The 23,485-nt window shown below is 46.8% G+C and overlaps 1 protein-coding gene across 7 annotated transcripts in view; it reads left to right on the top strand.

Annotated features, from left to right (window-relative positions):
• LOC116972972 (phosphofurin acidic cluster sorting protein 2-like) overlaps positions 1-16,279 on the top strand; it is a 164,135-nt gene extending 147,856 nt beyond the window's left edge. For 5 of the 7 annotated variants that reach the window (XM_033020580.1, XM_033020578.1, XM_033020576.1 and 2 more), the window contains 5 exons: positions 2,849-2,891; positions 6,011-6,149; positions 10,384-10,607; positions 13,036-13,149; positions 15,897-16,279. In XM_033020580.1, the coding sequence (XP_032876471.1) occupies positions 2,849-2,891; positions 6,011-6,149; positions 10,384-10,607; positions 13,036-13,149; positions 15,897-16,012 (636 nt within the window). In that variant the 3' untranslated portion in view covers positions 16,013-16,279. The remainder of the gene's footprint in view (positions 1-2,848; positions 2,892-6,010; positions 6,150-10,383; positions 10,608-13,035; positions 13,150-15,896) is intronic. The other 2 variants (XM_033020579.1, XM_033020577.1) reach the window with 1 other exon arrangement.
• The last annotated feature ends 7,206 nt before the right edge of the window (positions 16,280-23,485 follow it).

Below are 23,485 nucleotides of genomic sequence, written 5' to 3'. Positions count from 1 at the left end.
TCTCCACCTCCCTCTGCAACTGGACACTGGATTTCCTCACCAACAGACCACAGTCTGTTAGGGTCAACAACCTCACCTCCTCCACTATAACACTGAACACCGGCATGCCACAGGGCTGTGTGCTCAGCCCTCTCCTCTACTCCCTCTTCACCCACGACTGCATCCCTAAGTACGGATCCAACGCCATCATTAAGTTTGCTGACGACACCACGGTGGTAGGACTGATCAGTGACAACGATGAGTCAGCCTACAGAGAGGAGGTCCAGCACCTGACAACCTGGTGTGCCAACAATAACCTCGTCCTCAACTCCAAGAAGACGAAGGAAATTATTGTCGACTTCAGGAAGGTCAGAGGGGGCAGACATACCCCCATCCATATAAACGGGACTGAGGTGGAGCGCGTCTCCAGCTACAAATTCCTCGGGGTACACATCTCGGAGGATTTGTCCTGGTCCCTCAACACCTCCAAGCTGATCAAAAAGGCACAGCAGCGCCTTTACTTCCTGAGGAGGCTCAAGAAAGCCCACCTGTCCCCCCAGATCCTGACCAACTTCTACCGCTGTACCATCGAGAGCATCCTGACCACCTGCTTCACGGTATGGTACAGCAGCTGCACTGTTGCGGACAGGAAGGCACTACAACGGGTGGTGAAAAGCCGCGCAGCACATCATCGGTGCCCCGCTCCCTGCCATGGATGCCCTCCACCGAAAACGGTGTCTGAAACGGGCTGGGAATATCATTAAAGACCCCTCCCACCCCAACCATGGACTGTTTGCCCTCCTCCCATCAGGGAGGCGGTACAGGAGCCTCAGGTCTCGTACCAGTAGGATGAGGAACAGCTTCTACAATTATACCGTCGCATTGCTGAACTCGGAGTCCAGCCGATAGATTTCTCCGGTCCCTCCGTCCCCATTGTTTAATTATTCTGTATTTTTGATTATTCTGTATCCTCTTTTTTTTTAAATTTCTATATTACACTACTACTACGGACTGACGCAAAACTGCATTTCGTTGTACCCATACTCAGTATTTGTGCAATGACATTAAAGTTGAATTGAATTGAATTGAATTGAAAAAAAACATGGCCGTCCACCTAAACTGACAGGCCGGGCAAGGAGAGCATTGATCAGAGAAGCAGCCAAGAGGCCCATGGTAACTCTGGAGGAGCTGCAGAGATCCACAGCTGAGGTGGGAGAATCTGTCCACAGGACAACTATTAGTCGTGCACTCCACAAATCGGGCCTTTATGGAAGAGTGGCAAGAAGAAAGCCATTGTTGAAAAAAAGCCATAAGAAGTCCCGTTTGCAGTTTGCCACAAGCCATGTGGGGGACACAGCAAACTTGTGGAGGAAGGTGCTCTGGTCAGATGAGACCAAATTTGAAGTTTTTGGCCTAAATCAAAACGTTATGTGTGGCGGAAAACTAACGCTGCACATCACCCTGAACACACCATCCCCACTGTGAAACATGGTGGTGGCAGCATCATACTGTGGGGATGCTTTTCTTCAGCAGGGACAGGGAAGCTGGTCAGAGTTGATGGGAAGATGGATGGAGCCAAATACAGGGCAATCTTGGAAGAAAACCTGTTAGAGTCTGCAAAAGACTTGAGACTGGGGCGGAGGTTCACCTTCCAGCAGGACAACGACCCTAAACATACAGCCAGAGCTACAATGGAATGGTTTAGATCAAAGCATATTCATGTGTTAGAATGGCCCAGTCAAAGTCCAGACCTAAATCCAATTGGGAATCTCTGGCAAGACTTGAAAATTGCTGTTCACAGACGCTCTCCATCCAATCTGACTGAGCTTGAGCTATTTTGCAAAGAAGAATGGGCATAAATTTCAGTCTCTAGATGTGCAAAGCTGGTAGAGACATACCTCAAAAGACTTGCAGCTGTAATTGCAGCGAAAGGTGGTTCTACAAAGTATTGACTCAGGGGGGCTGAATACTTTTACATGCCACACTTTTCAGTTTTTTATTTGTAAAAAAATTTGAAAGCCATGTATCATTTTCCTTCCACTTCACAATTATGCACCACTTTGTGTTGGTCTATCACATAAAATCCCAATAAAATACATTTACGTTTGTGGTTGTAACGTGACAAAATGTGGAAAAGTTCAAGTGGTATGAAAACTTTTGCAAGCCACTGTAATACAGGATCCAGATTGAATTTTTCAGAGTAACATGATTTTCATTTCTATCAGTTGTCCATCTGTGGTATCGACTCAGCTTGTTTGTTTCCTCTCTGTTTTCCTTGCTCCACTCGGAGTGGAGGGCCTGACAATTCTATGTTCTTCTGTTCAAGCTCTCACCCTCTAACTGCTGCCATTCACGCATTAACTAGATAAACTTGTTTATATCTTATCCCCACGCTCAACCCAGCCTGTACCCTGTCCGAGCCATCCCCCTCCCCCACCCTCCCTGCAGGTTCACCCCACTTCTGATGAGGGGTCTTCAGCCTGAACCATTGATTCTGATTCTCTTCCCACAGATGCTGCCTAACCTGCTATTTTGGCTTTTTCTGTTTTTATTTTAGGTGTCCAGCCTCTGCAATTTCTTTGGTTTTGACAGTGTCACACCCATTGATCCGGTTATATACAGTAATGACTATAGTAACTAGTAACTATTGACCCATCAGGCGGATTTAACCCATTAACTGTGTTAAGCTCACTAACTTTATTAAATTCCCTTTGTATGTTAAACTAACGGAGTGTATTGAACCATATAGGACCTGTTGACCGTTGACAATATTAAACACGTTGACATAATTATATCCAATGCCTGTATTAAGCCCATTGATGAACTGATTGTAATAATGACTCAGTAATGACGTCTGTAATTCTAACAGGTGGTGAAAGTGGGCATTGTGGAACAGTCACTGTCAGCCTCAGGTGGGTACATTCATTTTTACCCACGTGATACTTTGCCGTTACCAAGAGGCAGAGTATCAAACTTAAGCTTGGTCGGCGGGTGAAGATGCCTGGAGCTCAGGCCGGAAAGCAGTGGTGTCTAGTGACATTTCCACTGTCTTCGTAGTTTCTTGCAGGCAGGACTAGGAGTCTTGGAGATAGGAATCTTGAGATGCAGGTCCATAGCACACTAAAAATGGCAACGCAAGTCGTAAAGAAGGTGTATGGCATGCTGGCCTTCATTGGTCGGGCCATTGTGTATACAAATCATGATGTCATGATGCAGCTCTATAAGACTTGGTTAGGTCACATTTGGAATATTGCGTGCCGTTCTGGTCGCCCCAATACAGGAAGGATGTGCAGGCTTTGGAAAGGATGCAAAAAAGATTTACCAGAATGCTGCCTGAATTAGAGGGATTTTCTTTGGAGAGTCGGAGGCTGAGGGGAGACCTGCAAGAAGTATATAAAATTAAGAGGGGCATAGATTGCGTAGATACTCAGAACCTTTATTGGAAATATCAAAGGTTAGAGGACATAGTCTTTAGGTGAGAAGGGCAACGTTTAAAGGGGATGTGGAAGGCAGGTTTTTATAAACAGTGGAGGGTGCTTAGAATGCACTGCCAGAGTAAGCTATTAAGATAGTGGCGTTTAAAAGTTTTAGATAGACAAATGGATATGTGGGAATGGAAGGATGTGGATCATATGCAGGCAAATGAGATTAGTTTTTCTTGGCAACATGTTCAGCACAGACATTTTGGGCTGAAGGGCCTGTGTCTGTGCTGTACTGTTGTATGAGAGTCTGGTGATGCACAGAACCAGTGATAGAGGAATATCAAGAGGTTGTGGAGGGGGCTACTGGGTGTAGAGTGGCTAGGGTTGGGGATATTGTCTGGGAGGAGAGGTTCAGTGGGTAAGGAGCATCAGTGATGGGGAAGTGAGTCTGTGGGCTGAGAGGGGATTCAGTAGGTGGGGAGGTGCGGTGTCCTGGGTGAGTGTCCAAGGAGCATGGGGGAAGATTCAGTGAGTAGGGAGAGTTGATGACAGGGGAGTCTATGGGCTGTAGGAGGGGATGCAGTGGCATGGGAGAGTCGGTGATGATAAGAGTGTCTATGGGCTGTGAGAAGTAACATTTTGAGTGTCATGCGCGTCATGTAGAGGTGACCCTTGCATCAGGTTGCAGCAATTCGTCCTTCCAAAGGTCACAGATCACTACCACAACATCTGAGGTAAAAAATAAACATTTGCTCCCACAAAACAATGTATTTTAAACTCTTATTTCATGACACACGAGCAGATAATATAGCTTCATGTTGCGGAAAATCACAATAGGCTTTTCTATGGACTACCCCCTATAAAACGGGGGTTGTCTGTGTGTGTGTGTGTGTGTGTGTGTGTGAACGCAGTGTGTGTGCGCAGTCGAGATTTGCACAGTTTATTAATAATAATACACCAATACCAATGTAGCGTGCTAAAGACACCAAGACTGCAGGAGTTGCAGTCAGTGAGGAAGGCTGTCAAAATGTACAGCGGGATATAGATTAACTACAGAAATGTCAGACGGAGTTTAATCAGGACAAGTGTTTTGTTGGATTGTTTTCTCTGGAACAACGGAGGTTGCGGGGAGAGCTGATGGAAGTATATAAAATTATTTGAGGCATGAATAGAGTAGACAGTCGGAATCTTTTTCCCAGGATGGAAAAATCAAATCCCAGAGGGTTTAGATTGAAAATGAGAGGGACAAAGTTTAAAGAAGTGTTTTTTACAGAGAGGATGGTGAGTGCCTGGAACATGTTGCGAGGCAGGTACAAATGTGGCGTTTAAAAGATTGTCGATAGGTATATGGATATCCGGAGAATGGAGATATACTGCTTATCTGCAAGTAGATACGTGATGATCTTGTTCAGCACAGACACTGTGGGCCGAGGAGCCTGTTCTTGGGTTGTGCTGTTCTGTGTGGTATGTACTGTAAGTGTGAGGTGTTGCAACTTTGGCAGGTTGAATGTAAGGGCGAGGTACTATATACAGTTGATGGCAAGTCCATTAACAGTATTGATGTTCAGGGATCCTGGGATCTGGAGCTCTTGTGATCCAGGTCCACACTTCCCTGAAGGTGGCAACATAAGTAGATAAAATGTTGAGGAAGGTGTATGTTATGCTCACCTTCATTGGTCGGTACCATGCAGTATAAGAGTTAGGAAGTCATGATACAGCACTATGAGACTTTGGCGAGGCCAAGTTTGGAGTATTATGTGCACTGTAGGTCGCCCCTTTACAGGATGTGGAGGCTTTGGAGAGGTTTCCCTGAAAAGTGCCTGGATTAGGGGGTTTTAGCTACACGTGGAACAAACAGAATGTTTTCCCGTGAATAATTGATGAGAAACATAACGGAAGTATATAAAATTATGAGAGGCATTGATGGGGTAGATAGATCCTATTTCCCAGGGTAGAAATGTCAAGGACTAGAGGACACATCTTTAAGGTGAGAGGGGCAAAGTTCAAACTAGATGTGCTGGGCAAATTTTTCACACAGAGGGCAGTGAGTGACTTGAATGCATTTCCAGGGGTGGTGCTTGAAGCAGATACATTTGTGGCACAGAATTTCTTGCCCAGAGTAGGGGAATCGAGGACCAGAGGACATGGGATCAAGGTGAAGAGGACAAGATTTAATAGGAATCGGAGGGGTAACTACTTCACACAAAGGGTGGTGGATGTATGGAACGAGTTGCCAGAGGAGGTAATTGAGGCTGGGATTATCCCAACATTTAAGAAACCGTTAGACAGATACATGGATGGGACAGGTTTGGAGGGATATGAACCAAGCGCATGCAGGTGCAACCAGTGTAGCTGGGACATGTTGGCCGGTGTTGGGCAAGTTGGGCCGAAGGGCCTGTTTCCACAGTGTATCACTCTATGACTATGACTCTATTTAAAAGCCTTTTGGATAAGCATATGGGTATGCAGGAAATGGAGGTATATCAGTTATGTACAGGAAGATTAGTAATGGTCTTGGCAACATGTTCAGCTCAGACATTGTGGGCAGAAGGGGCTATTTGTGTGCAGTGCTTCTCAATGGTCTAACAAATACACAATCTTCTCTTTAGTTGACTCTGATGATGCGAACTTGTGCAATGTTAATATCTTATCTCCAACGCCAACCACCAGCCTGACGGCTTACACGAAAGATACCAACGCCACGCCGCCACCATCCCCATCTGTCTCTGGTGTGCTGTCCGGATCTTGGTAAGGGGGTTCAGGGGCTGGTTGGGCAGAATGTTGTGTTGGTGGATTCCAGGGTTTCTATTGATGGTTCCTGCTGCAGGGCCACAAATGCAGGAAATCCATAACATTAAACAAAGGATGCTGGAAGCATTCAGCAGGTCAAGCATCCTCAGTGGAGAGAGAATCAGTTAACGCTGCAAGTCGCAGTCCCATCATTAGCACTAGAAAAATGAGCAAGCGAGTGTGTTTCATAAAGTACAGAGGGGGATGAGCAGAGAGAACTGGGAACATCTCTGATGGGATGCAGACTGAGATTATCCAGGTAACCATCGCTGTAAATACCACCAGCTAGAGACAGCTGATGAAATTGGAGAGCCACTGCCTCACAGCTCTAGAAACCTGGGTTCGATCCTGATTTCTGGCATTGTGTGGAATTTACCACATCAACTTGTGACTGTGTGGAATTCCCCCTGTGTATTTTGGTCTCCTCCCTCATCCCAGAGAAGAGCAGGGCCTGGTTAATTAGCTGTTGTAAGTCACCTTTGATGTGTCGGTAGAATCTGAAGGGAATTGACGGGAAAGTGAGGAAATATATGGGACACGGTACGACTAGTCCAAAGGCCTGGGGTTAGATGATGAGCGTGGACTGTAGGTCGAGGGGCCCGTTTCCATGCTGTGCTTGGCTCTGTAAAAGGAACAAAGAATAATGAGTAAAGAAGTTCCCCCTCATGTTACCCCTAAACTTCAGTCCCTTAATTCTCAAGTCATGTCCCCTTGTTTGAATCTTCCCTACTCTCAGTGGGAAAAGCTTTTCCACGTCAACTCTGTCTATCCCTCTCATCATTTTAAAAACCTCTATCAAGTCCCCCCTTAACCTTCTGCGCTCCAAAGAATAAAGCCCTAACTTGTTCAACCTTTCTCTGTAACTTAGTTGCTGAAACCCAGGCAACATTCTAGTAAATCTCCTCTGTACTCTCTCTATTTTGTTGACATCCTTCCTATAATTAGGCGACCAAAATTGTACACCATACTCCAGAATTGGCCTCACCAATGCCTTGTACAATTTTATCATTACATCCCAACTTCTATGCTCAATGCTCTGATTTATAAAGGCCAGCACACCAAAAGCTTTCTTTACCACCCTATCTACATGAGATTCCGCTTTCATGGAACTGTGCACAGTTATTCCCAGATCCCTCTGTTCACCTACATTCTTCAATTCCCTACCATTTACCATGTACGTCCTATTTTGATTTGTCCTGCCAAGATGTAGCACCTCACACTTATCAGCATTAAACTCCATCTGCCATCTTTCAGCCCACTCTTCCAACTGGCATAAATCTCCCTGTAGACTTTGAAACTCTTCTTCATTACCCGCAACCCCACCTATCTTAGTATCATCTGCATACTTACTAATCCAATTTACCACACCATCGTCCAGATCATTGATGTACATGACAAACAACAGTGGACCCAACACAGATCCCTGTGGCACCCCACTCGTCACTAGCCTCCAACCTGACAAACAACCATCCACCATTACTCTCTGGCATCTCCCATTCAGCCACTGTTGAATCCATCTTGCTACTCCACCATTAATACCCAACCATTGAACCTTCTTAACCAACCTTCCATGAGGAACCTTGTCAAAGGCCTTACTGAAGTCCATATACACAACATCCACTGCTTTACCCTCATCAATTTCCCGAGTAACATCTTCAAAAAATTCAAGAAGATTAGTTAAACATGACCTTCCAGGCACAAATCCATGTTGACTGTTCCTAATCAGACCCTGTTTATCCAGATGCTTATATATATTATCTCTAAGTATTCTTTCCATTAATTTGCCCACCACTGACGTCAAACTAATAGGTCTATAATTGCTAGGTTTACTCTTAGACCCCTTTTTAAACAATGGAACAACATGCGCAGTACGCCAATCCTCCGGCACTATTCCCGTTTCTAATGACATTTGAAATATTTCTGCCATAGCCCCTGCTATTTCTACACTAACTTCCCTCAATGTCCTAGGGAATATCCTGTCCGGACCTGGAGACTTATCCACTTTTATATTTCTCAAAAGTGTCAGTACTTCCTCTTCTTTGATCCTCATAGTTTCCATAGCTACTCTACTTGTTTCCCTTACCTCACATAATTCAATATCCTTCTCCTTGGTGAATACCGAAGAAAAGAAACTGTTCAATATCTGAATGTTTAAGAAGGAACTGCAGATGCTGGAAAATCGAAGGTAGACAAAAATGCTATAGAAACTCAGCGGGAGCGAAGGAAATAGGCAGCAATTCGGGCCAAAACACTTCTTCAGACTGATATAGGGTGGGGAGGGGGGGGGGGGAGATGAAACGAAGAGGAGGAGCCAGAGGTCTGAGGGAGAGCTGAGAAGGGGAGGAGACAGTGAGGGCTACCTGAAGTTGGAGAAGTCAATGTTCATACCGCTGGGGTGCAGACTGCCCAAGCAAAATATGAGGTGCTGCTCCTCCAATTTCCGGTGGTCCTCACTCTGGCCATGGAGGAGGCCCAGGACAGAAAGGTCGGATTTGGAATGGGGAGTTGAAGTGCTGAGCCACCGGGAGATCAGGTTGGTTCTTGCGGACCGAGCGGAGGTGTTCGGAGTAGCGATCGCCAAGCCTACGCTTGGTCTCACCGATGTAGGTCAGCTGATACCTAGAGCAGCGGATGCAATAGATGAGATTGGAGGAGGTGCAGGTGAACCTCTGTCGCACCTGGAACGACTGTTTGGGTCCTTGAATGGAGTCAAGGGGGGAGGTAAAGTGACAAGTGTACCATTTCCTGCGGTTGCAAGGGAAAATGCCCGTGGAGGGGGTGGTACGGGTGGGAAGCCGTATCCATGTGAGAGTGCATGCACACAGGTGTCGTCGTCCCCCCCCCCCCACCCTACATCAGTCTGAAGAAGGGTTTTGGCCCGAAACTTTGCCTATTTCCTTCGCTCCATAGATGCTGCCACACCTGCTGAGTTTCTCCAACATTTTTGTCTACCAAAGAATAACTGAATCTTAGTCTCCAGCTGTCAGTTGTAAAAGAGAAAGTTTGCTGTAACCCGACATTATTAAATTAAATATCAAGTCCAAGGGTTGCGATGTGCACAGACTGTAGATAGGGATCTTGTTGCCCTTTCTGGTTGCGCTAGAGCACAGAATAAACAGCGTAGATAAAGGCCTATCAGCCCATCATCTCATGCCATTCAGTGAACACCCTCTAGGTGATTCCATTCAGCAGCACCAGGCCCACTGTCATCTATGTCTCCTCCTTTTGACAGAATAGTTACTGTCCTTCAGGAGGTGGCTGTTGGAGCCAGCAAGCCTGCTGTTAAAATGACAGCCGAGCCATTTAGAAGAGTGTCAGGAATCACCTCCACACACCAGAAATCCTCATCTTCTTCCCTCAACAGGCTGTGCATCCATTTGGACATTCTGAGTTTTGTGGAGTAAATTTCTCAAGAATGTTGCACCAAGGCAGGTGAAATGATTGAGAGAGAGGGATCGACCACATCCAGGAGTGGTGAAGCTTGAGGGGATAAATCTGCAGCTCTTGAGTAGTTCATCCTTGTCCAGCTTGGGGAGATGAGCAAGCAGCCCAGAACCAGGGCAGAGTTAGGCAGTGCGGAACTGGAGCCTACGTTAACCCAAGTGCTGAGTCAAGTGTGTGTGTGTGCATACATGTGAGCACGCATGTCTGTCCTCGTGTCTATAGAGTCAATAGTGCTTCTTATTGTCACATACAGTATGTTAATTGTTAACACAGTGAAATTATTTTCCTTCCAAACAGCCCAGTAGAGTATCACCATACCCTCAATTCCCCATTGGCAAGCACTGTATATAGGAATAATCTACAGAGCCGCATGCAGTAGTCGCCATGTTTTGGCGCCACGTTCAAAGTCTACGCTCCGATCCTTATGAGCGGTGCCTGTTCCTGGGAAGTCCCAGGTCTCCATCCGTCTCCTTCCTTGGACGCCACGTCCTACTCCTCACCCGTGCTCCCGCACCAGACCAGGAGGGCGGTGTAGGCCAGACCCCGGTTCGCTCTCCTCTCGTACCGGCCTTACTCCTTAGTTTGGGCTTGTGACTGTGCATCCATATCCATGTGAGAGTGCATGCACACAGGTGGTCCAACTGTGTGTACATGCACAAGTGGGTGGGCATATCACCATGCACATGCAGGCACATGTGTATCGGTGCGTGGTCAGGCAGAATCTAATGGCTATTCTTTCCATGGTCAGTCCGCCAGGGGCTGGAGGGGAGGTGATGGGGCTGCAGGTTGATTACTGGACGATGCAGGTGCCCGACAAGAAGAGAGACGGGGAAAAGCGAGACATCGGCAGCAAGAACACATTGAAGAGCAACTTCCGCTCGCTGCAAGTCACTCGGCTTCCAAATGGGGGTGAGATGGTGCCGCCGGCTACTATGCTGATGACCGTGGTGACCAAGGAAAAGAATAAGAAAGGTGAGGAGAGGTGGTGGAAATGTAGTCACAGGGACAGGGGTTAAAACACGTGTGGGGAGAGAGGTCCCTCGGACTCAGCCATCGGGGTCTGACCTTCTCCCGTTCACTCTGAGCTAGACAACCCGACCGGCGATACACCCCATCCCTGTAACCCAGGCTGCCAAACATATGGTGCACTCTCTCCCTCTGACCCTGGCGTTCCAACAGCTGATACGTGTGTAAGAAAGAACTGCAGATGCTGATTTAAATTGAAGGTAGACACAAAATGCTGTAGTAACAGCGAGACAAGCAGCATCTCTGGAGAGAAGGAATGGGCGACGTTTTGGCTCTTCTTCAGGCTTCCCACCCTGCTACCTGTAAAGACTCTATCCCATCCTCCCAATTCCTCCGTCTAAGCCACATCTGCGCCCAGGATGAGGTTTTCCATACTAGGGCATCAGAGATGACCTCATTCTTGAGGAAACGGGGGTTCCCCTCTTCCATTATAGATGAGGCTTTCACTAGGGTCTCCTCGATATCCCGCAGCACCTCTCTTACCTCCCCCGCCCCCCATTCGTAACAAGGACTGAGTCCCCCTTGTCCTCACCTTCCACCCCATCAAACGTCGCATACAACACATAATCCCCCAACATTTTCGCCACCTCCAACGGGATCCCACTACTGGCCATATCTTCCCATCTCCACCCCCTTCTGCTTTCCGCAGAGACCGTTCCCTCCGAAACTCCCTGGTCAACTCATCCCTTCCCACCCAAACCACCCCTCCCCAGTTACTTTCCCCTGCAACCGAAGGAGATGCAACACCTGTCCCTTTACCTCCTCCCACGACTCCATCCAAGGACCCCAACAGTCTTTCCAGGTGAGGCAGAGGTTCACATGCACCTCCTCCAACCTCATCTACTGTATCTGCTGTTCCAGGTCAACATCTCTACATCAGCAAGACTAAGCACAGCTTTGTTTTACTGAACACCTCCGCTCAGTCCGTCTCAACCTACCTGATCTCCCGGTGGCTCAGCACTTCAACTCCCATTCCCAATCTGATCTTTCTGTTCTTGGCCTCCTCCATTGTCAGAGTGAAGCCCAGTGCAAATTGGAGGAACAGCACCTCATATTTCGCTTGGGTAGTTTACACCCTAGTGGTATGAATATTGACGTCTCTAACTTCAGATAGCCCTTGCTTTCTCTTTCCATCCCCTTCCCAGTTCTCCCACTGTCTCCAACTACATTCTATCTTTGTCCCACCCCCTCACCTGACATCAGTCTGAAGAAGGGTCTCGACCTGAAACGTCACCCATTCCTTCCCTCCAGTGATGCTGCCTGTCCCACTGAGTTACTTCAGCATTTTGTGTCTACCAACAGCAGATACGCTCCTTACCCCAGCATCTGTAACCCTGTCTGTCCGCCATCCGATACACTCCATCCACTGTTCACTCTCACCTCAGCTTACCTGATGTCCAATACACCCCTTCCTGTGGTCCTTTTGATCTAGACCGTCCAATGTCCAACATATGCAAAGTAGGGACATCAGGTTACAGTTGCAGAAGACATTGGGGAGGCTGTACTTGGAGTATAGTTTTCAAATTTGGTCATCCTGCCATAGAAAAGGTGCAATTCAGCAGAGAAGATTTGCAAGGATGTTGCCATGAGTCAAGGGCCTGAACTTATAGGGAGGGGTTAGGACTTTATTCCTTGAAGTGCAGGAGGCTGAGGGGTGAGGGGTATAAACACATATAAAATCATGAACAGAATAGATACAGTGAATGCTCAGAGTTCTTTACTGGGGTTGTGGAATCTAGAACTGAGGGCATAGATGTAAAGTGAGAGGACAAAGATATAATAGGAACCTGAGGAGCAGCTTTTCCACACAGAGGGAACTGGGTATGTGGAATGAGCTGCCAGAGGAAGTGGTTGAGGCAGCTACAATGGCTCGAGCACCCTCTCTTGGGCCCTTTGATGCGCACCTTCCGACATGCTCCCTTGGAGTGACCCAGTCTACTCAACATCCGATACATTCCCAGAGTATCCGATGTCTGATATACTCTCTCCCTCTGAAGCACACTTCTTGACATCCGGTACACTCACTTCCACTGACCCAGACTGCCTGGCATCTGATACACTCACTCCCTCTGACTCAGACTACCCGTGCTGATACACTCACACCTTCTCACCCTGCCTGTGTCTGATATACTCCATCCCACCAATGCAGACTGCTTGCACCTGATAAACTGCCTCTCTCTGACCCTGTCTGCCTGGGTCTGATACACTCCCACCCTCTGACCCAGGCTGTCTGTGTCCAATACTCTCCCTCACGCCATCCCTCTAATCGAGACACTCCGATATCCGATACAGTCCCTTCCTCTGACCCTGACTGACCGATGTCCGATACACGTCCTCCCTCAATCTTTCCGACTCTGGGTCCTGTCTTCTGCAGTGATGTTTCTGAGTAAGAAGCCGCGGGAAAAGGAGCTGGACTCAAAGAGCCAAGTGATCGAGGGAATCAGCAGGTTGATCTGCACGGCCAAGCACCAGCAAACCATGCTGAAAGGTGAGAGGCTGCCAGGACCTGACCGTGCCACTAGTGGGAGCTGGGGGGACAAGATGTAGGAATGTTACAAAATTTTGAGATTTAAAAAATCAAGCCTGTAATTTATCCCATCTGATAAAGCATAAAAATAAGTTTAATTTGACACCGAATTCACTTTCATATCTTCAGTATTTAAAAAGTTATGGTCATTTTCATACTCTGAAATTAGCATCTTGTTCCCTATTGCTTTTCCATTGACTTAACACAAAAGCTGTGATGAGGACAGTCAAAAGCCCATAACATTCTTAAAAATTAAGAGAACTGAATGAAATTTTCAGTTATTATAGATTGAAATATTCTGAAACAAATATGCAACATCTTACTTGGATGACCTGAAATTAAAACATATAATTAGTTACCTAATTGTAGCTAATTACAAAATTGACCGTTGTGATGGAATAGTAATAAACACCGAGACTGCCTTGAAATTCAAAAATGTAATATTAACAAGATCAGAACTTTAATATTATTGTATTATACGTTGTAAGTCCGTAACAGATAGGTAAAGAAATTACAATTTCTAGCAAAAGATCAAGTCTTTATGGAAAAGATCAGCTGGTAGATTGGCATATCATAATCAGTAGCATCATCATACTCCTCAGATTGTAACCAATAAGCAACTCTGTACACCTTTGTTTTTCTTCAATTTTTCAATTTTGGCATTGTAAATTACAAGTTTTTGCCCTTCAAACCACGCATGACATGTCTTTCTGCCCACTCCTCTCCCATTAAGAACGGCCTGTAGATCATCACATTTGGAGTAGTCCAAATTCGGATAATCTCTGCGAATGCTGTCTAAATCAATCTCTTTTGCTGGGCATTTGGATTGACAATTTTGCATTTATTCTTCAGAGACATTGTTTAAAATGTAAAGAAAAAAACCCACTGAACAGCATTAACAGAAACAAGTTATTATTTGCAGGTTTAGAAAAAAAGGTAGAAATGATAAAGTTAAATGCTAAAACAAATAGTAAATACCCAACAAAAAAATCATATTCATCAGTTTCATCAAATCAATTAAATTAATCTAATCAATTAAATTCAATTACTAGATCTAAACATCTATCCATTTCTTAAGAAAAGGCTAACATTTTTAAATAGCCTAAGTATCCAAATAACAAATAACAAACTGATCCCATTCATACAAGAATTCACAATATAACATGATTTTTAAATCTTACTTTTCATGAATTTATATGCCAAATGAAAGGAATTTAATGTTTAATTTCCATAAATTAATCCAGAAACATCCACTCTCAAGATAATCAAAATCATTATTTTTTGCACAATACATCTGACTAAAACTGTACTGTGGATATTTAGCATGAAAATATTGATCATGAATAGACAATAACACAACATATTTAGATATTTAGATTTAGATGATCTTATTACATGATTGTGCAAAAAAATAATGAATTTGATTATCTTGAGAGTGGATGTTTCTGGAATGTAATCGATTGCAATGTGGCTGCTGCCATGATTTAAGCCCATATCAGCAGGCAAGACATGGCCGATTCATATGGGGGCCTAAATAACAATTTTCGCATCATAAGATTAAAATGAAGCCACATCAAAAAGCAAGATAATATGTTAAATAAACGACATACCTTTGTTTTGTGCTGATAATGTGATCTGTGATGTTGAAGGCGTTAGAAGTCGCGTTTAACTTCAATCCAGCGATGCAATCGTCCAGCAATTAAAAAAAACAGGAACAGAAGCGCGAACGATTTTTCTTCATCAGCCAGCAGCCCGAGGAAATCCCCCTCCGACAACCAATACAAACCTTCATTTTAATCCCGCACCCCCCCCCCCCAACACACGCACAGGCAGTGGCAGATCCGCAGCGCCGCTGATGGTAGGTTTTGTAACAACGCTACAAGATGAGAGGGAACTCCTTGTCCAGACCCCTGCAGAAATGGTTCAGATTTTGCTCATCCATCACTATCTTGTGGAATCTTCCAGCTCAGAAAGAGCCTATTTGACCCACCCTGGCTGTATCCGCCCACCCGTCTCGCACACTACCTGTATCCGCCCATCTCACCTGTATTTGCCCATCCATTTCCCCGCCCTGCCGCTATCCGCGCGTTTTCCCACCATGCCTGTATCCATCTCTCACTCCCTTGCCTGTATCCGCCCGTCTTGCGGCACTAGTAGTATATGCCCGTCTCACAGCCCTACCAGTATCCACCCGTCTCACACCATTGCCTGTATCTGCCCGTCTCCCACCACTGCCTGTATCTGCCCGTCTCCCACCACTGCCTGTATCTGCCCATCTCATGGCCTACCTGTATCTACCCATCTCATGGCCTTAACTGTATCCGCCTGTCTCACGACTTTACCTGTATCCGCCCATCATACAGAATTGCGTGTATCTGCCCCCGTCACGGCCCAGCCTGTATCTGCCCATGTCATGGCACTGCATGTATCCACCTGCCTCACGACCCTGCCTCTATCCACTGCTCACTCACTTCCTCTCCTTGCCTCTAGCTGCCCTCCTTGCTGACACGAGCTTTCCATTTCAGCAGGACTGGTCCTCACTCCTGTTGTGCCCATGCACTTCTTTCTTCTCCAGCTCGCATGTGCTTGTACCTTTGCTGAGCTTTCCTTGTACTGCCTCTGCCAGCCTCTTCCCCATACTGCCATGGATCTGCGTATTCGTGTCCTGCCCCTTGCTCACATCTCTCTCCTCCTTCCCTCACTTCCAGTCACCATCGATGGCGTGGAGTGGAACGATGTAAAGTTCTTCCAGCTAGCCGCCCAGTGGCCCACCCACGTCAAGTACTTCCCTGTTGGAATATTCGGCTACTCCAAGATGGCGTGATGCAGGATGTGGATTAGACCCTGTGCCCACTGCCCGACCTGTTCCTGTGGAATAACTCCCACCTGGCACCCTGCTGTGTTTTTTATTTAACTGCCGGTGGGAACAGTTGACAATTGTTTTTTTTATTTAAGAACACTTCCTCTGTGTGGATTACAGACTACAAGGGCTCTGACAGCTCGCTCACACGTGCACTTTTCAGAAGGTCGTCCAAGACGCCAATTTGTAACTTTCAAATAAAAGTGTTGGGAGTTGAATATCCCTGCTCGAGGGTGTGGGTCTGGTGAATGCTCAGAAACATGGGGTCAGCACTGCCCGAGGACAACTCCACCGAACCCAAACCTCACTCTTCCACATCGCAAAATGCAACCTCCCTTCACCAGCTCCAATCACACTCGCAATCTGCAGAACGGCACGGTGGCACAGCGGTAGAGTTGCTGCCTTACGGCGCCGGAGACCCAAGATCGATCCTGACTATGGTGCTGTCTGTACAAAGTTTGTACTTTCTCCCCTTGACCTGCATGGATTTTCTCCGGGAGCTCCAGGTTCCTCCCACACCCCATAGACGTGCAGGTTTGTAGGCTAATTGGCTTGGTAAAATTGTAAATTGTCCCTAGTGTGTGCCGGATGGTGTAAGTGTTCGGGGATCGTTGGTCAATGTGGAGTCGGTGGGCCAGAAGACCTGTTTCTGCACTAATGTCAGTAGTTTAGACATCTCTAAACTAAGCAATGTCCTGGAATGGGGCACCACTCCTCAGTTCTTCTCCAACAAGGAAATAAACATTTCCTGCACTCAATCTTCAAAATTACAACTGCTTCCCCACCATGTACAGTTTCCCCATTCCCAACAGCTGGAAAGGTTGGAATTTTGGAATACCCGGTATCAGCATTTCCATCCTGAATATACTGGGTGCTGAATTCCAAAGATTTGCCAACCATTGGGGTATGATGTATCTCAACTCCTCGGTCCTGAATGTCCGACCCCTATCTGTAAGATTGAAATCTCTACTTTTAGCCACTTCTGCCCAGGTAAAAATATTATCTGTGCATCTACCCTTACGACTGATCTACTGTTCCTTACGTCTGCTCCTGTACTCGGCAAGATACAGTCATACAGCGTGGACACGGCTCTTTTGCCCAACATACCCCATCTACTCCAGTCCCACTTGCCTAAGTTTGGCCCATATCCTTCCAAACCTATCTTATCCATGTACCTGTCAAATGCGTTGTAAATATTGTGATAGTACCTGCCTCAACTAACTCCTCTGGCAGCTCGTTCCATAAACCCACCACCTTTTGTGTAAAAAAGTTACCAATCAGGTTCCTACTAAATCTTTACCCCTTCACATTAAACCTATGTCCCCCAGTCCTTGATTCCCCCAATCTGGGTAAAAACTGTGCATTTACCTTATGTATTCCTCTCTTGATCTTATACACCACAATAAGATCATCCCTCATCCTTCTGCTCTCCTAGGAATAAAGTCCTGGCCTTCTCAACCTGTCCACACAGTTCACGCCTTCAAATCCTGGCAACATCCTCCTATATCTTCTCTGCACCCTTTCCAGCTGAACAACATCTTTCCTATAACAGGGTAACAAAAATGGAACATAATACCTGTGCCTCTTGGTTCCAGATCCCACCAGGAGAAAGCTGTGCTCAACACCCCGTCAGAACCTGATGTTTCAATAAGATCCCTTGTCATTCAAAACTCCCAAGAGTATCAACCTCTATTTATTCATCAATCACTTATGTCCTCTGGTCCTCGATTCCCTATTCTGGGCAAGAGATTCTGTGCTCCTACGCGATCTATTCCTCTCATGATTTTATACACCTCTATAGGATTCCCCTCATCCTCCTGCGTTCCAAACAATAGATCCAACCTACTCAAACTCTCCATATAGCTCAGACTCTCAGGCCCATCTTCATGAGGACCGAGCGGGCAGTGTCCCTGGCACTGAGCCAAGGGGATCAAAGTGGGTGCATTTCCCCCCCCTGTTTTAGCCACTGGGGGCTATTGGCAACTGGTCAGACTTTTCTATGACCCCTCAAGCCAATGAGCCCTTCAAACCAATGAGCACCTCCTCCCCCACCTGTGCCCTTTGGGTTAGTTGCGGTTAGAAGTTACCCCGATCTCACTCGCTCTTCGGATAAGCAACTCCATCATATCTTTTCATTTCAGTCCAACTGGCATGGGGGTGGGGGTGGGAGGGGAGGAGCATTGATGACATTTAGGTGTCCAGTTTGAGGGGTCCGCTTATTCAGTCTTCTGCACCTCGAACTCTGCCTAGTGCCATGTTTCTACTTTCTTTATCAGGGACATTATAGTCATAGTGATACAGTGTGGAAACAGACTCTTCGGCCCAACTTGCCCACACCGACCAACATGTCCCAGATACACTGGTCCCACCTGCCTTTGTTTGGTCCATATCCATCCAAACTTGTCCTATCCATGTACCTATCTAACTGTTTCTTAAATGATGGGATAGTCCTGCCTCAACTACCTCCTCTGGCAGCTCGTTCCACACATCCACCACCCTTTGTGTGAAAACGTTACGCTTTAGATTTCTATTAAATTTTTTCCCCCTCACCTTAAAGGTCCTCGATTCACCTACTATGGGCAAGAGAGTATGTGCATCTACCTGATCGATTCCTCTCATGATTTTATACACGCGTCAGGAGGATTCGCATCTCCCAATGACGGACCAGCTTCACTGCTTTTCGGGAGTCGACTGGCTTTTACTAAGACCTACTGAGAGTCCGCAATTTGGTCACCTATGGCCGGAGAGCAGCCCTCCGCCGGCGGGGTGGGGGTGGAGGGGGGGGGGGGGACTTGGCTGTGGGAGCAGCCTGTCATGGTAGGTGTCGGGAGGCCTGTGAGAATGGAACAACTCTGAATGGGCTTAACCCCCGCTCAGCTGGAATTACTCATCAGACCTGGAATCTTTACTGGGTGCCAGTCCTACATAGAATGGGCTGTCGTGTGGCATTGCTATCGGTATTCATCCACTGATGTAGGGGTGGATATTTTCTCTGGGCTTCTATGCACTTTCTTTATTACCTCGTCCTTTTCTGGCCACGCCTTGGTGCTCCGTTTTGCCATCCAGCGGTGAGGGGTCACAGAAACATAGACAATAGGGGCAGGAGTAGGCCATTCGACCCTTTGAGCCAGCACCGCCATTCAATATAATCATGGCTGATCATCCTAAATCAGTACCCCATATCCCTTGATTCCGTTAGCCCGAAGAGCTAAATCTAACTCTTGAATATACCCAGTGAATTGGCCTCCACTGCCATATGTGGCAGAGAATTCCACAGATTCACAACTCTGGGTGAAAACGTTTTACCTCATCTCAGTACTAAATGGCCAACCCCTTATTCTTAAACTGTGACCCCCGGTTCTGGACTCCCCCAACATCGGGAACATATTTCCTGCATCTAGCCCGTCCAATCCCTTAAAAATTATATATGTTTCTATAAGATCCACTCTCAGCCTTCTCAATTACAGTGAATATAAGCCCAGCCGACCCATTCTTTCATCGTGTGTCAGTCCCGCCATCCCGGGTATTAACCGGGTGAACCTACGCTGCACTCCCTCAATAGCAATAATGTCCTTGCTCAAATTAGGAGACCAAAAACTGCACACGATACTCCAGATGTGGTCTCACCAGAGCCTTGCACAACAGCAGTAGGACCCCCTTGCTCACCAGTGAAGGTCTCTCTACATGGGCATCCTCCCCATTGCACCTGGACGCGCGGTGGAGAGTATTGCACAGAGCCGGACCGTACAACCGCTCTTTGAGTCAGTTCCTGGACCTCTGCAGCCAGGAGGAGACCGTGTACGCGAGGGTATGTGGGGGTGTGAGGTTTCAGCCCCTCTTTGAATATTTGAAGGGACTGCTCCTCAGGTTCTGATTATATTTCAACCCCACTTGTCTTCGTTGGGCGATGATCGGAATGCAGGTGGGTTGATCGGGAGACCTCTTGGTCGGTTTGCTGCCACGCTGGTCATTCGTGGATCAGTGCGACGGGAAACTGAGGCCAGTCGGACTGCCTGCCTCTCTTTCGGGCTAACATCCACGCTCCGGTATCCCTGGAGAGGGAGCATGCAGTGTTCAAGGGTATTCCGGATCAGCTGGGCGTCGCAGGTTCTGCCTGGTTTTGACATACAAATAAGCAACTCTACATTTGTCAGAGTTAAATTCCATTTGCCATTCAATGGCCTGCCTTCCCAACTGACCCAGATCTTGTAAGTTTAGATTACCTTCCTGACTATCTACCATACCACCTACTTTGGTGTCATCTGCAAATGTACGAACAATGTTACTTGCATTATCACCCAAATCATCACTGTATGTTACAAGCAGCAGCAGACCCAGCAACGACTGCAGCACTCCATTGGTCACAGGCCTTCATTCAGAAAAAAAACAACCTTCCGTCTAGATTTTGGTAATAACCATATAACAATGACAGCACGGAAATAGGCCATCTCGGCCCTTCTAGTCCGTGCCGAACACTTACTCTCACCTAGTCCCATCTACCTGCACTCAGACCATAACCCTCCATTCCTTTCCCGTCCATATGCCTATCCAATTTATTTTTAAATGATAAAATCGAACCTGCCGCCACCAGCTCCACACAGCTACATCTATCTGATTAAAGAAGTTCCCCCTCATGTTACCCCTAAACTTTTGTCCCTTAATTCTCAGATCATGTCCTCTTGTTTGAATCTTCCCTATGGAAAAAGCTTATCCACGTCAACTCTGTCTATCCCTCTTGTAGACAGGCAACAGACACGCTATGTGATCCAAAGTCATCTTTAATCAGCACATAGACTTTAACAGCATAAAGGTTGGTTAGATGTCAGAACATCCTAACTGCTGCTCGAACTGAGCAGTGCCGGAAGCAAATGTTAATATAAACGTTATAGTGGGGTGGGGTTAGTGATGCTAACTTATATGTGATTGGTTGACATGCATAATCAATCTACATTCTTCCCCCTAAAGACTAAGTGTAAAAGGGCACCTATGCCATGAAGTTAAATGTACTCGCCATATCTATCTGGCGGTCTACTGACACGTGCGGACCAAACCCTCTCCTCCCTCTCCTGAAAGATGAGGCGGAGAGCCCGGAGGCGAGAATGGCGTGGGAGAGGCTTGTGGTGACCGAAAGGGGAAACATGCAGGAGGGGAGACCCCGTGGTTAGTCACGACCGCGGGACGTGGAGGGGTGTAAGGCATGCGGGGACGGGTGGGAGACATGGCAGCGGGCGGCTGGAACGGGAACGGTGGAACATAGGGACCGGCTGGTGATGGACGAGGTTCCCGCACAGCAAGCAGGTGTTGTCGACTTCTCCGGTATACCGCTCCGTCACAGTCCACAAGGTAGGATCGTGGTTCGTCAGCCAGGTTAACAATGGTGCCCTGACGGGAATGTCCAGTTGAGGTTTGTAAACGGACGACCTGGCCCGGCAGTAGAGGCCAGGTCAGTGGTTTGCTGGATCTGTCGTATGATCGTTTCTGGATGTCATGCTTCTCCTGGATACGTTTCTGGACGGTGGCAGGCTTCAGCACCCGAGGGACCAGCTGTTGTTGGTGATCGGGACTGGAGGTCTTGTCGATCTGGACACAAGTCCCTGGGCTGGCGATCCCAGGGTTCCGTCTCTGGAAATATTTCTGAGTTTCAAGAGTTCGAGATACACGTCTGAGTTTGAAAGGTGCGCTCTCTCTAACAGTTGCTTGGCGCTTCTGACGGCGAGCTCAGCGAGTCCATTGCTCTGTGGATACTCGGGGCTGCTCGTGATGTGTTGGAAGTTCCATCCGTCTGCGAAAAGCTTGAACAAGTGGCTGGTGAACTGTCCACCGTTGTCGGTTTGCAGGCGGACGGGTGAGCCGAAAGTAGAGAAGTGTCTCTTTAATTTCCGGACGACCATCTCAGATGTGAGGGATGTCAGCGGGTCGAGTTCAAACCAGTTAGAAAAGGAGTCGACTAGAACGAGGTAGTTTTCACTCCCGACGGCCTCAAACCTGATCCAAAGAAAGCTGCACATGTCGATGGACCCGCTGAAAGAATACCCTGATTTGTTCGACAACAAACTAGGCAAGCTGCCTGTGACCTACAAGATTTCTACTGACCCCAATGTGCAACCTGTCGTCCGAGCCCCACACCGGCATTCACTTGCCATGACAGACAGGGTTCAATCTGAGCTGAAGAACTTGGTCTCCCTGGGCGTGATTGAAGCAGTCAGCGACCCCACCAACTGGGTCTCAACCATGGTTGCCACCTTCAAGAGGGACAAAAATGAAATCCGTCTATGCATCAACCCAAAAGACCTGAACACTGCCATTAAGCGCCCCCACCATCCCATTTCTGACACCATGTAGACACTCAACAGACACGCTATGTGATCCAAAGTCATCTTTAATCAGCATAGACTTTAACAGCATAAAGGATGGTTAGATGTCAGAGCATCCTAACTGCTGCTCGAACTGAGCAGTGCCGGAAGCAAGTGTTAATATAAACGTTATAGTGGGGTGGGGTTAGTGATGCTAACTGTTATGTGATTGGTTGACATGCATAATCAATCTACACCTCTCATAATTTTAAAGACCTCTATCAAGTCCCCCCTTAACCTGCGCTCCAAAGAATAAAGACCTATCTTGTTCAACCTTTCTCTGTAACTTAGGTGCTGAAACCCAGGCAACATTCTATTAAATCTCCTCTGCACTCTCTATTTTGTTGACATCTTTCCTATAATTTGGCGACCAAAATTGTACACCATATTCCAGAATTAGCCTCAACAATGCCTTGTACAATTTTAACATTACATCCCAACTTCTATACTCATTGCTCTGATTTATAAAGGCGAGCACACCAAAAGCTATCTTTACCACCCTATCTACATGAGATTCCACCTTCAGGGAGCTATGCACAGTTATTCGTAGATCCCTCTGTTCAACTGCATTCCTCAATTCCTCGCTACCTGTTCCTCAACAGGTAGAAATACCTGTTTCCAAGTACGTTATGACTTTCACTTGTTTATCACAGTTTTTCCATTCTGCTTTGTTCTCTCTAACTGCCTATCGGTTAAAAACGTCCATGCGATTCTTATCACTTGGTTTACGTGGCTGCAAAGGAGCAGAATGTTCCCTTTGCATGCCCGCTCCATTTACTCCTCTGTTGGCAAAATACTGGCTACTTGCGTTTCCATTGATACCAAATCATCTAATGGTCTAACGCAATCTTTTCATTGCAACGTTCAATTTCAAGGAGTTCTTTTAGTTTATTGGTCCGTATCGATTTGCTGACCGGTACGTGATTTGAAATCAGTTCTGGAATCAATAGGGGGGTTGCACGCAAGGTCACTAGGTCATAGGGCTTGACGCACGGAGCCGCTCAATCCATCTGGAGGTCATCAGTAACTTCCGGTATATGTTATTAATGCTAGAAACGCGTACTTTCCTACCTGTTAAAAACCG

Source organism: Amblyraja radiata, chromosome 5, assembly GCF_010909765.2.
Source record: "Amblyraja radiata isolate CabotCenter1 chromosome 5, sAmbRad1.1.pri, whole genome shotgun sequence".
NCBI lineage: Eukaryota > Metazoa > Chordata > Chondrichthyes > Rajiformes > Rajidae > Amblyraja > Amblyraja radiata.
The sequence above is the reverse complement of the archived record's forward strand: the minus strand, read 5'-3'. Positions and strand labels throughout refer to the sequence as shown.